The sequence below is a fragment of the Cyrtonyx montezumae genome, unplaced genomic scaffold (genome assembly GCF_038088225.1).
Source record: "Cyrtonyx montezumae isolate F1298 unplaced genomic scaffold, pur_monq_1.0 scaffold_16, whole genome shotgun sequence".
NCBI classification, from domain to species: Eukaryota; Metazoa; Chordata; class Aves; order Galliformes; family Odontophoridae; genus Cyrtonyx; species Cyrtonyx montezumae.
This window is the reverse complement of record NW_027071892.1, coordinates 1,040,376-1,054,249: the sequence shown is the minus strand read 5'-3', so window position 1 is coordinate 1,054,249 and position 13,874 is coordinate 1,040,376. Positions and strand designations below refer to the sequence as shown.

The 13,874-nt window shown below is 35.1% G+C and overlaps 1 protein-coding gene across 2 annotated transcripts in view; it reads left to right on the top strand.

Annotated features, from left to right (window-relative positions):
* The window catches only part of VPS35L (VPS35 endosomal protein sorting factor like), a 53,749-nt gene that overhangs the window by 20,323 nt on the left and 19,552 nt on the right, over window positions 1-13,874 (top strand). The window contains exons 15-25 of one of the 2 annotated variants that reach the window (XM_065732298.1): window positions 457-503; window positions 2,513-2,624; window positions 2,868-2,984; window positions 3,319-3,372; window positions 3,790-3,870; window positions 4,734-4,796; window positions 5,832-5,917; window positions 6,678-6,758; window positions 9,364-9,427; window positions 12,172-12,270; window positions 13,117-13,194. In XM_065732298.1, the coding sequence (XP_065588370.1) occupies window positions 457-503; window positions 2,513-2,624; window positions 2,868-2,984; window positions 3,319-3,372; window positions 3,790-3,870; window positions 4,734-4,796; window positions 5,832-5,917; window positions 6,678-6,758; window positions 9,364-9,427; window positions 12,172-12,270; window positions 13,117-13,194 (882 nt within the window). The remainder of the gene's footprint in view (window positions 1-456; window positions 504-2,512; window positions 2,625-2,867; window positions 2,985-3,318; window positions 3,373-3,789; window positions 3,871-4,733; window positions 4,797-5,831; window positions 5,918-6,677; window positions 6,759-9,363; window positions 9,428-12,171; window positions 12,271-13,116; window positions 13,195-13,874) is intronic. The other variant, XM_065732300.1, reaches the window with a different exon arrangement.

The following is a 13,874-nucleotide window of genomic DNA, read 5'->3' as shown; positions in this document are numbered from 1 at the left end:
TCCCGAATTCATTAGTTTCTTCTGTCATACATAAAATAAAAATGATTTGGGTAAACTGTAGCTTTGTAGTTGCTTAACATAGTCAGTGGGCAATTTTAGACTCAGTCTGTTGTGAATTCTATAGCAGAGAGTTTGTAATTGTCACCTCTCTTGCCAGAGGTAATTGACCTTGGTGGCAAACAGAAATAATTTGGGGAAATGGCATAGCTGAAAGATTGAGAATTTGACTTCCATGAAGTAGTGTTTTTGATTAAAATGTCACTGTACTAATTCCAGTAAGTGTGTTTTATGTTGTACTACAGTGTTGTTTTCTTGTGCTGTAAATACAGGATAAGATGGGATTACTGGAATGTACTGGGGGAGGTAATTAAAGCAATTGTTAGTAGATTTTAGTACAGTAACTAAAGATGAATTTCTTTACAGAATCTTACTAATTTTAGTGAGTAATTCCTACAGGTTCTGCTTACTGAGATGATGGAGAGGTGCAAAAAACTAGGAAACAAGTAAGTATATGCAGTCCAGAAGACGTGAGTCTGTAATGGGTAGCCCAAGTCCCTGTAATGTAATTATCCTTCACCATTTTGAAACCATTATTTGGATGCATAGTATGGCTTTTGTTATTCATGTAAATGACTAATTATAATTGTGAACATCTATTTCCCAGAGGTTGATCCTGCTAGGCTTTATATTACATGCAGAGCAAAAGTTTAATTGATTAATTTGGTTGCTGCATCCTATCTCCTAAGGCAAAGTTGAAGAAGCTTTAGTCTTGTCTGATCCCTGGTTATGCTTCATTTTTCTCTGCTTTCCTTTTTCCTTCCCTTCCTTACCTGTGCCCTCCCCTGGCTACAGTTAGCCCATATGTGTGTTTTACAAGGGAGGCTGTAAAGCAGCTGGTGTCTTTGGAAGAATATTTAGGTGACTGCTTTTTTTTTTTTTTTAGCACTAAAATTAGTATCCCAAATGTTGCCTTGATGTTTGTGTGCAGAATAATTGTGTTAAGCCAATTCAGGAAGGTGGAATGTGAAATGTTTGGATGTGCTTTCTTTCTAAGCTATGTGAATGTGATTTAGCCTGCTTGTGAGTTAATCTCAGTTCATTTTACTGTCTAGATAGTCTGAGTTCTGTGAAAGTTTTCAATTACTTTGGATTTTGTTGTGTTGTATGCTGTCTAATTCTGCAGTGGCTGAGGAGCTAAAATATGTAATCTCTTAAAGAGGAGAAATTTCCTGAATTAGTGTACTGTGACTGAGTTAAGGAATAGGGGAAAAATGCAATTTTAGAAAATGTGATGTAAAGATTGATTAATAGGGATGAAATAATTCACATGCTCTTATGTATTAATTATTCTGTGTATCTGTTGGTTTGTTTTGTGGAACTTATTTTTAAAATGATTTCAAGTAACCCATTGTAAAGATGGGCTTTGTGTTTCATCTTTATTTTGAAATTATCCAATTTAGATTGCCTAAAAAGTGCGGTACATTTCTTTCTAAGTGGAGTCCTGTAGCTTTGTCTTCTCCTGGCTGTCACAGTGTAACAAAGCTAGCCACATCAGTTCATTAATCTTTAAATAATCTCAATATGTTCCATGAACCATATTACAGCCATCTAAGTAAAAAATGATTATCTGCTTCTCTGCATTGCAAAGCACATACCTGGTGAACTGGAAGTATGTGTCTAATGAAAAAATTCCTGTTAAATTGCAATAGGTCCACTAATGCTCAGTCAGAAACAGGGGATGTTGGGCTATGTTAAGCGCTCTATCAAGGCAAAGTGACTCATATTCAGACTGTTTCCTTTGGAGTGGTGTTGGATGCAGTATTGCTTGGATTGTGAGGTAGCTTTGGTGCTAACTTGTGGCTGAGTTTGCCCAAAGGAATTGCCTTTAGAGTAATTTTGTAGATTTTTAAATTTTGAGTAGATTTTGTTTCTTGTATTTGCACAATATTAGTGAAGTGGGTTTTAAAGTAATGAGCTGATGCTCCGTGGCAACTTCATCTGGATAGTACTACAAACATGTTCCTAAGCAGTTGATTATAAGTGCCTAAATGTGTCATTGCCAATAGCAGCAGAATGACTGGATGTTTTGTTGTTGGTTTTCTTAATCCTAACAATGCAGCTACTAGAAATCTGGCTTTCATTATGTGCATATATATGTTTTTAATTCAGTGAGAAAAACTTCAGTAGAGCTTTGCCCTTCCAAAGCATACTTCTGTGCTGTAATTAAAAAGATAAGTGTGTTTATAAATACTATTTACTTGATCTTTTTTTCCTGGCAAACTTTTGGCAAAATGATGGATTAAAAAAAACTGTGGTAGCTTATTTTCTTGTTTTGCTAATGCACTATCCATAAAATTTCAGTTTCTAAGGTTTTTTTTTTTTTTGTTCACTCACATTTTTCTTCAAAAATTGGAAAAGATGCTGGATTGGTTTTAGTTGTCAATTTATATTAATATAACAAGAACTTTAAGTTGCTGTTGAACTGCATTGATTTATCTTATGTTCATTGTAGTGCTCTGCTATTAAATTCAGTAATGTCAGCCTTCAGAGCAGAGTTTATTGCTGCAAGGTCTGTGGACTTCATTGGCATGATTAAAGAGTGTGATGAATCTGGATTCCCAAAGGTAACATTTGGATGTAATTTATTTCACTTCTTACTTGCTGCCTCGCTGTGTTATTTATACTCTACTTAGATCTTTTCTTTTACTTTCTATCCATAATTTGTTTATTCTAGTTGTGTACATAAGCTGCATATTATTGAAATAAAAGGAGATCTAAACAATCTTTCTACTCCTTGCATGTTCTAGAAGAGTGTTGGATCAGCACAGGTCTCCTGCTTTTAATTTAAATTTCTCTTTAACTTTTAGCATCTTCTCTTTCGTTCCTTGGGATTAAACTTGGCATTGGCTGATCCTCCTGAAAATGATCATCTTCAAATATTAAATGAAGCCTGGAAGGTTATAACAAAGCTGAAGAACCCACAGGTGAGTTCTTGACAGTTCTGTTTCATGTTGATTCTTTGTTTAGGGTGAAACTGCAGCCATTGTTTGGCAAGCTGTATATTTTGCATGACATGGTTTACTTTTCCTAGATATGTGCAGTTGCCAGAAGTACAGTACCTGGTAGTATCTTTCTATAATCCCTCTGACCTCTTTTTGCCTACCTAAGTAGTGCAGTTTTGAAGTTTGTGATTATTGCTAATTTTTAGCTCTGCATGAATCATACCTCTGGAGTTGTTATTTTGAGTGTAATTTTTTCATGTATGTTTCTTTTAACCTCCTGTAAATATTGGTAATCATTGGACACATGTATTTCTAGGATTATATCAACTGTGCTGAAGTGTGGGTGGAGTATACATGCAAACATTTTACGGTATGTGATAATTGCTTCCTTTGAAGGTCTTCTGGTACAGACTAAGTGCCTATATCAGCAATTCAATATTAAAAATAGAAGAGCCATGCGTGTTTAATATTTAATCTTTTTTAGTGTATGAAAGAAGTTCCCTTTCATGAAAGATGAATAGGGACAAAAAATATGGCATGAAGGAGTCCTTCTCCACCACCCCTTCCCCCAAATCCTGCATGATATTTCTTACTTTTTATTGCACTGATTTAAATAAGGATTTACTGGAACTATGGCTGAAGTTCTTTGCTTATAGAGCTATGTAGAAAGCTGAAGCTTTGGCAAATGGGAATAAATTATAAACCAAATGACTTAAAACCAGTTGGATATTTTGGTTTTGTTGCTTTCTTATGGAACCTATTTTTTGCTTTATTTTTTTCTATACAGAAACGAGAAATCAATACAGTTTTGGCTGATGTTATCAAACACATGACTCCTGATCGAGCATTTGAAGATGCTTACCCACAGGTAAAGAACTTATTTTTCCAAATCTGCAAAATCGGTGCATTTTCTTAGCTTGAACTATTTCGTAACCTAAATACTACAACAAAATAAATGTTGTTTTTTCAGTCTACTAGTCTGTCTTTCAGTCCAGAAAATAAAGCTAAAATAGAGACTGATGTATTTGGAAGTAGCAATAATTAACTCCCAAGACAACAGTGGTATTCTGAGGCATGGAACATTGTGTAAATGTAAATAATAATAATAAATTTATGTCTACGTATAATTACAAGTGCAGTGGGTTTTAGTGTCCAATTCTTGAGACTGTATGTCAGGTGAGATACAAATTAGTTGAAATGGTTCTAGATGAAGGGTTTTGTGATTATTTGGAGTATAGAAAAAGTGCATACCAAAGAAGATAGAGCAACGCTTCAAGAAGCGTTTAGATGAGGTGCTAAGGGATTTGGTTTAGTAGCTTAGTGGGTAGGGATGGTGATAGGAGGATGTTCGGACTAGATGATCTTGTAGGTCCTTTCCAACCTAATGTACCTATGAACCTATGAACACGTACTTTTTGTTTTAGTCTAGTGAACATGAGAGGGTGCAGATTATAAATCAGAAGAGTCTTCCTAACTGTAGAAAATAAAGAACAAACAAAGCCTGGGTAGACTGGTTGTCCTTTCTTCATTTGAGTTCTGAAGAGCATGTTGGAAAAACATTTTTTAGGAACAGCTCAGCTGTATTTGGTCCTGTTTATGGGAAAATAAATAGCATGAATGAACACTGAAGAGGCTTCCAACCCAGTTCTCTTCGAGTGACCAGATAATGCTCTTTGTTGTGGATACTCTTAACTTACATTTTACAAGCATTTTCCTTTTTTTTGTTTTTAGTTGCAGTCAATTATTCAGAAAGTTATTACCTATATCTATGATTTCTCTCTGCTTTTTTCAGTGGTAAGTAATACCATGCTTAATAATTTATTAGGAGAAACTATGTTGGACAGCTTCTGCAAGACAGTTAACCAAGTTGCATATTCAAATTGTTTGCAAGTTCACACTGTGTGGGGACTTTTTATCAAGTAAATCAGCACAGAAACATCTTGAACTGTCTACTGCTTAAGTAGTCATTATTCTAGTTTCACTTTCCTATACTTTTCCTCGCTTAGGCACTTAAATTTTGTTATTACAGTGTAAGAGACAATCAGTGAAAAAGAAAATATCTATTTTTATCTATGAGTGTAATTGCTGATAGCTGTTTCCATGTTATCATTAAACATTTTCTATCATAGGGCTTAAGTTCTTAAAAGGCATAAGCATTATTTACAGGCATCATTGAAACAGAGAGAAAATTAGAGAGTGCAGAGACTGAGTAAAGAGGTGGAAAAAGGAAAGATGTCAGATTACTGAAACCAGCTCTTCAGAGTAAAATTCAAGGCTGACTCTGGCTTTGAAGCTGTCTTGTTGCTCAGATACATCTGATAAATTTGCCCTCACTGTATTTTTAAGATGATGCAGAAACAAAATATCTGAGCATGTAAGCCCTTGTCTTTAAAGAAAATTGGAATGTCCTAGACCTGTATAAGATAACCTGAACATATCCACAACAGAAAATGTTTGTATGACCTGTTTCAGTTGTTTTATACCCTAACAATTGTTCCCATAGATGCCTGAATTTGTCATGATTTTAAACTGTTTCAATTGGATGATTACTTTTTAATTTGCAAAATTTGATTCAAACTGTTTTACATTTTGTATTTTATTCTGCATCTCTACAATCAGTAATATTTTTCAGCCACGTGTTTCCTTCTTTTGTTAGCGGTCTTTCAAAATAAAATACTATCCTCAAAAAACGATGAAATTTATTGAATTATTTTTTGGGGAAAACAAAACAAAACACAACCCTGATTTTAAAGCTTACATAAAAGATTTATTTTAAAATGTGTTTGTAAAAACACCTAATTTTAGTTGTTCGTGTATTTGTGCTTTCAGGAGAAATTCTTGCCATTTCTGGATATGTTCCAGAAGGAGAGTGTGAGAGTGGAGGTTTGCAAGTGCATTATGGAATCTTTTATTAAGTAAGTGGAGAATATTCAGATTAAATGTGCTTTGGAGAATCTGGGCAATGTACTGTAGGATTGTTAAGGAAGATGAACTTAGCCGCTGTTTAGTCCACTTACCTCGTGAAGACAATCTGATCTGGGGTGGGGGAAATGTGTCAGTTAATCTATTGACTGCTTAACTGTTAGTAATGAAAGCTGAAATTGTAGTAATCACTTTGAGCTACTTACTGTGATCAACTGCTGACTTGTTTCATGAGCATTCTTTCAACTGATATTGCTTTAATTTGTTTATGAAAGGTTTCATTTATTACATCTGATATCACCATGCAGAACTATTACCTCAGGTAATAGAGGAGAAGAGAGTTCCTTGTTACAAGCTCCATTTTATATATATATAAAAAGAACATATATTCCCAGTTGAAAGTAGATTTGTACGATGAGGCTTCATCTTCAAATATTATAATAGGTTCTTGGAAACATTTTGTTCTTGATCACCTTTGTGCTTTAGATTACAAAATGGCAGGCAGATGCTAAATGGTGATAATCCGCTGAGATGAAATGGAACCAAGTTTTTACTTTTTCATAAAAGGGTATCTTATCATGTTCCAAATAATTTTTTTAATATTTTGTAACTCTTGTACATTCTTTTTGTCTTACATCATTGGTGATAAGAATTATTCATTTAAATGTATGTTGTTCTATTCTATATTCTATATGGTTTTTTTAATCTTGTCAGTGCAGGATTTTTCTTTACTTTTTCTAAAACATTTTATAGGCATCAGCAGGAATCTACGAAGGATCCTGTTATACTCAATGCTCTTCTGCATATCTGCAAGACAATGCATGACTCGGTGAAGTAAGATTAACTTTACTCATACTAATAACCATTTAGGCAAAGTTGGGCTGCTTGGTGTACAGTTTCTCACGTCTAAGACTGTTTTGTGATGGATTAAGACATGAATTCAGTTAGTAGTGAGGGAAGAGCTGTACAGTGAAGTGGTAGCACATACTGTTCTTTAATTAATGCTTTATAGAGAGAAAGAGACAAGAGGGAAAAACAGAATTTTAAAAGGTAAGCAGCAATGATTTTGTAGAGTTGTCTGTCAAAAGCACTAAAAATACAATTAAAAATATTTGTGGGGATTAAGCCAGTGTCAGCTTTGAGTTTTAGTGATAATAAACTACTTGTGAGCTTTAAATGAATATCTGGCCATTTAAAATGCATATTGCCATCCTCAATTTATCCCTTCATTAGCGTCACTTTCAGTCATAACCAAGGGGTGTGAAATCTTCAAAAGGACTCCTAGAAGATCAGTATAGGAACTTAATGTCAGTATCAGTAAAGGAACTTTAAATGTGAGAAACTCTCAAATCATCAGTGTCTTTTCCCTACGTTCTGCTCTTCTATGGTCCCCTTGACTTCGATTGCTGACATTACTGGGGGTCCAGTTTGTAACCTCTTGCACCCACACTGTTTGAATAGTTTTGAATAGCAATTGTATATAGGTCAGGATAATGTTTTTTTGTTGTTGTTCGTTTTTTTTTTTTGGCCCGATGCCTTCCGATACGTTAAGTTCTCTGCAGTTATGACTTGACAATCTACCTGCAGTTTCTGTCAATATTTATTTGAAAGTTTGCACTTTATTATTATTATTATTACTTTCAAGTCGGGAGTCATAAGAGCACTGTCCAGATATTTTTAAGTCAAGTTTCAAGCACTTTCAGCTGTGTGTTATAGAAAAAAGATCTGGTTAGTAAGTAACTTGTGAAAATCACACGGTAGTCTGTGTCTGACTTGAAAGAGCTTCAATTTACCATGCTGAAAATTTTAGATTTTAAGACCAAAAGTATCCTCTCTTTTTTTTTTTTTCTTTTTTTGTCCTTCTGGTTTGGGTTGAGTAGAACTGCAAGGGCATGGTTTCTTCAGGCATTCTGAACCCCAGGCCTCTTAGTATGTAAGACTTGTAACTTTCTCTGCTTTGATATGCCATGAATGCAGTATGTACTGTCAGTTAAGGAGTCAGACTTGGCATGTAAGTTCAGTTTATTCTTTGAGTGCTTTATTTTGGATTTGAGCACTGTATTTGGCTGTGTGTTGTACTAAAAGCCACTTCAACCTTTAAATAGAAGAGTATACTGAAGCTAAAACAGGTTAAAAAAATTAAGTAGTTTATGGCTATTTTTATTTGGCATCTCCTCTGACATTTTGCCAGAAAAATTTTGATAGTTTTCAGAGCTCCTTAAAAACCCTTAAACCAACAGTTCTTAAGAGCTGAGGCAAAGATATCTATGTCATTTGCTTCTGTTCTATTATCTTTTATAGGCAAATTGTCATATTTTGAACTATTTTGAAGTAACTCTGACATTTATTTTCACATCCTGGTTCAGGAACCAGCAAGTGGTCCCAGACCACTTGTAGGGCTCACTGATCCAAAAACAGTTGTTGGAGAATGACAGCCTTTAGACTGGTAGCAGTTTGATTTGTTATTTAACTGGAAACGTATAATTGACCTGGTGATCCCATTACAATTGTTGTGATCCTCTCAAGAGTTGACTCTTTTGATTGTCAGTGCCCTAATAAGATAATCACGCTGAGATTTTCTTTCTGTTTTTACAGAATTTGTATAATAAAACTATTATCCTCTTCCCATCTGGTGTCTGAGCTATAGGTAAATGGGAATTGATAACTAAAGGTCAAAGCTGGAGCTGAGTACATAGAGTACAGGGATTAAACTGTATTAGTTGTTACTTAACTGTTTATCTGTTTTGAGTGAAACAGATTTGACTTGCTAGATTTTCACACTATGAATTTATTTCAAATAAGATTTGTAAAGAATTGATATAAGTGACAATCTTGAAAACAATTTTTTTACATATCAGTCTAGTAAAGTTCTTACAGTGCTGCCTTCCTGATGTTTTAGTAACAAGGTGATGTTAATGACAATTTTTAAATGATGCTGCAGGATCAGTCAAAAAAAGGACAAGAAATCAGTGTTGTCTCTTAAATAATTACATTATCATATACTTAATGTATATTTGAAAAGCTTTCTCCCATATATGAGATGATTTTTCTTCTAAGAAATGGATTTACTTATTTCTTTAGTTTTCTATAATCAATTCCCTTTCAAGTTCTCAGGTTGTAACACAAGACTGAAGCCATTTTCTTATTTGCTCCAGTTAAGAACATTGAGCTTTCTTCTCTTCATGACAAATCTAAGGTTCTGTCAAATCTAAAGAGAGACTCTTAGCAATTTTTTATATTTCTACAAAATTTGGAATTTAGTGCACGGTTGACTTCAGGGTATTTCCATTGTTTTATAACTGAGAGTACTAGGTTAGTGGTTTTGGTATACAATAAATATTACGTAGACATAAAGTTAGTACGTATCATTTGATCTTCTTCAGATAAATAAGATATTAAGCATTATTCAAATATTTACCATGTATTTTTTCTATTCTAGTGCTTTGACACTTGAGGATGAGAAAAGATTGTTAGCAGCTTTGATAAATGGATTCATAAAAATGGTGAGTGACGATTGTGTGGTACTGCTGGCATGTCCCTTATAGCTCAGATGTTCATGAGAAACAGGCGCCTATGTCACAGAATTAGAGATGGTATCTGACTTACACTGGTTGAGGCTTTCAGCTGTCTTTAGCATTTTATTGAACTGAGTATGCGAGTATTGAAAGAAATATCATACAGTCTTGAAGCTGGCATGGTGTGTTACACTAGTTTAAGCTGTAGATGTATATTTAATCATATTTTTCTGCTGTTTTCTGCTTGCCTAAAACATGTTAAATATTTATAAATTTAACAGTAATTAGTCTTCCATATTGTAGCTTTAGAGAGGTGATCACTGAAATCAAATTTCTGCTAATGAAATTTCCCTCCTGTTCTTAAATAGAAGCATTTTATCATTAAGAATAAGATCACTTCTATCATTAATAGCCCCACAAAAACTCCAGTCATTGTCATTAGTTTAATTTTTAATCCCTTCCTCTGTCTTATCCAACTTAAATCTATTTGCTCTTGTCCCTTGTGTTTGTGAGGTCAGACTTTTTTTTTTAAAGAGGTGTTTGTAAGCATTTCTCTTTATGTTCTCTACACAGGTATCTTCAGTGGTTGGCTTTTCTTTCACGTAGTAATAGCTGGCAGGCTTTGTCTCTGTCCTCGTTATTCTTTGCTTTAAAACTACAAATGTATCTCTAGGTTGTTACTTACCCTTCATCTTAAAAATCTAGCTATATCATATGATGTTTAAAATATTCTTATTAAGGTTTACATGCAGAATAATATACTAGGGCTGGTTCAAAAGTAATGGCTCCTATTTCATCATGTTGGCACACGATGTCAGAGGCGAATGTTAGTGGTTCATAGGTTCATTAGGTTGGAAAGGACCTACAAGATCGTCTAGTCCAACCAACCATCCTCCTATCACTATCCCTTCCCACTAAACTATAAATCAAATCCCTCAGCACCTCATCTAAACGCTTCTTGAACAGCGCCAGGGATGGTGCCTCAACCACCTCCCTAGGCAGGCCATTCCAGTGCCTGACCACTCTTTCAGAAAAGAAATGCTTCCTCAGGTCTAATCTAAATCTTCCCCGGCGCAACTTGTGGCCATTCCCTCTCGTCCTGTCGTTATTTATCAGGGAGAAGAGGCCCACCCCCTCCTCACCACAACCCCCCTTCAGGAAGTGGTAGAGTGCAATAAGGTCTCCTCTGAGCCTCCTCTTCTCCAGACTGAACAATCCCAGCTCCCTCAGCCGCTCCACATAAGACTTGTGCTCCAGACCCCTCCCCAGTTTTGTTGCCCTTCTCTGAACACGCTCCAGGGCCTCAATGTCCTTCTTGTAGTGAGGGGCCCAAAACTGAACACAGTACTCGAGGTGCGGCCGCACCAGTGGGATGGCAGCAAAGGTTGAACCTTCCTGCCTATACCCCATTACATTTGATTGCTGTGTAACAGATGGAGCAAGGATGTGTCACTCAATTCCTCCATGCAGTAAAAATGGCACCCACTGACACTTACTGGCATTTGTGAACATTGTTGGAGACCAAAAAGTGGATGTTGGAACAGTGAGGAATGCATGTCAGCAGTGGCCACAGTTCACCTCCACTGGTGCAGATTTGTACAAGCGTGGCATGCAACTCTTGTTCATTACTGGTGAAAATGCACAGCTATCACTGGTGACTGTGTTGGAAAAAGAGTGTTTTGTAGCTGAGTATTTGCTTGATCAGATTGTGTTATTGCATTCTTTGTATCCGCTGTAGTTAGCATGGGAATAAATAGGAAGCAATACTTTTGGAGCAACCTATATATAGTTTCCTTCAGAAAGATTTCATACATTTAAAAATACTTGATGTGTATTTATAGCTCTGGTTGAGAGGGGTAAAAAAAATCACAGAGTAGTAAATTAATAGTTCAAATTTTTAAACTGGTATACATTAAGATGTTTAGTTTTCTTAAGAGTAGGACAGACTGAGCAGTTGCATGAACACAAGCAAGGTAAGGCAGTTGGGTCTGTAACATAAGAAGCAATCTTTTGGTTTCTGCTGTGGCTCCTTTGATCTTATATCGTGTAATTTTCCTTGCATTCTATAAAATCTTAAAATGTCACTATAAAATGGGACTTGAGAAATAAGATACAATACAGCCATGACTCTTAGGAAAAGAAATTAAATAGTTGTATCCATAAATACAGACTGCCTGGAGACTATTTCTGTTGCTGTGCTTTTGATTGACAGTTCAGACACTCCAGTTGACAACACTTAGTTTTAAAATTTGGAGGGTTGGAAGTAGAGCATTCTCAAACCGGAGTTGTTTTTGACTTATTTCCTGCCAGCATGCAAGTTTACAGGCTTTTACCAAACTACTTTGTTGCTGTTGTACCTGGTTAGAAAAATGGTAATTTTTCTTGAAGGTCCACTGAGTAAATGGGGATTAGGAACCTGAATAAAGGATTCACTGATGTATTTCTGGATTTGTTTTTGTTATGATGGGGTTTATTTGTTTGTTTGTTTTTTAACCAAGTCTGTCTCCCAGTTCCATAGTAACATGTGTTCTGCTAGTTTTGATACTACTTCTCACAAATCTAGGAATTAAATTTTGTTTTCTTGATTAAATATTTAGTTTGCAAAATAGTGGAATGTATACAAACAACAAATAAACATGAGCAAAACATTCTGATTTTTCTGAGAGTTAATTATTGAAAATCAGTTAAATGTTTGTACAGCAGCATTTTTTTTTCCTGTGTGTCCCTTATAGGTTTCATTTGGTCGTGACTTTGAACAACAGCTGAGTTTCTATGTTGAAGCTAGGTCTGTGTTTTGCAATCTGGAGCCTGTTTTAATCCAGCTGATTCATGTAAGCTATAGTTTATCTACATTATCTTAATACATGGGGATATACTTTGAGTTCTCCCATTCCCTACCCAGATTATTGGTCAGTATCAGAATGATTAAGTCTTTACATCAGGTGTTTTTAAACAAAGACTTTGATCTCATCTTTCATTTTTATCACTCAAAATCTCTGAAGTTCTTGTTTGACTCTGAAGTTCTGATGCCTGATAGATATAGCAACAAAGAAAACTAGTTATGTTGGGAGAGATTTCAAGGCCAATAAAAGAAATGGTACTTCTATGTATTTGGAATTTGGGTTCTTTCTTCTAGATTCTCTCTTCTATAATCCTCTATCTAGGAGTGATTTAGACTGTGTCTGGTCTGCAGACATGGGCAGAATCCTGCTGTCATTAGGAAGCTTAATTGCTTTTCTGTATAGAGTGACATGACAGATGAGCATTTGCTGCATCCGATTCCTTTGTGCGATATAGTACATTTTATCTCCTTTTAAATCCTACTTTTTTTGGTCTTGTCTTTTTAGTGAGTTAGATAGCAATCATGATTACTGTATTAGGAAAGGAGGTGATGCCAACACTTTAGCTGGGAAGAAAGGGATAGTTTCAAGTCTTGAATTAATTGAAAACCCTACACTGGTAGACCTTTAGGCTTATATTTGCCTTAAGGAGAAGCCATTAGAATCATCAAAGTGGAGAGAGTAAAAACTAAGTAATATAGTGAGGGCACACCACACCTGGATTCCTTTTGACAGTTTCTGTTCTCTAAGCACATGCAGTAAAGCATGCGATTTGTTGTTTGCAAGTGAACTAATAAACCTGTGCATTTCTTAATGTTTTGCTTTTTTTGTGTGTAGTCTGTGAACCAACTAGCAATGGAGACAAGGAAGGTGATGAGAGGAAATCATTCCAGAAAGACTGCTGCATTTGTCAGGGTAGGTGAGAGTCTAATAGATTTTGAGCCTGCTTCTAAGCAGATAACACTATCTGCTACCACTGAAGTTTACAGTGTTTGAAAAGCAGTGTGTTATTTTTTTTTATTCTGTTTGTAAGCTCATTATTTCTTGATGCCTTTGATCTTTAATCTCTAAAACCAAATGCTGCTATATAAGAAAATATAGACCCAAAGCATTCACTGACAGCTTTGCATTAAGAAAGGATTAAAAGAACTGGCTCTATCCTCAGAAAAAGTGTTCATGTTCATTCGAGAAAGCTCAGCTTTTCATACTATTTGAAATAAAGCATTGTAATTTATGTGTAACTCATTCACACAGAGAATGAGAGACGGAAAAAATAGTAAATTCAAATTTCCATCTCAGTGTTTAAAGGTGCTTTATAAGAAAGATGGAGAGAGACTTTTTACCAGGACCTGTAATTTATAGGACAATGGGTAAGAGGGTAGATTTAGATTAGAGGTAAGAAATAAATTCTTTACTGTGAGCCTGATTTTTATTCAAAATCTTCCCCTAAACCAATTGACAGATTTTGATTCCTAATCACGTATGAAATCAGTAATGATTGCTGTAACTCTGAGTTAAGAGTTTTCTTCCATTTGGTGTATGTATATATATGTATGTATGTGTATATTTATTTATTTATTTATTATTATTATTTT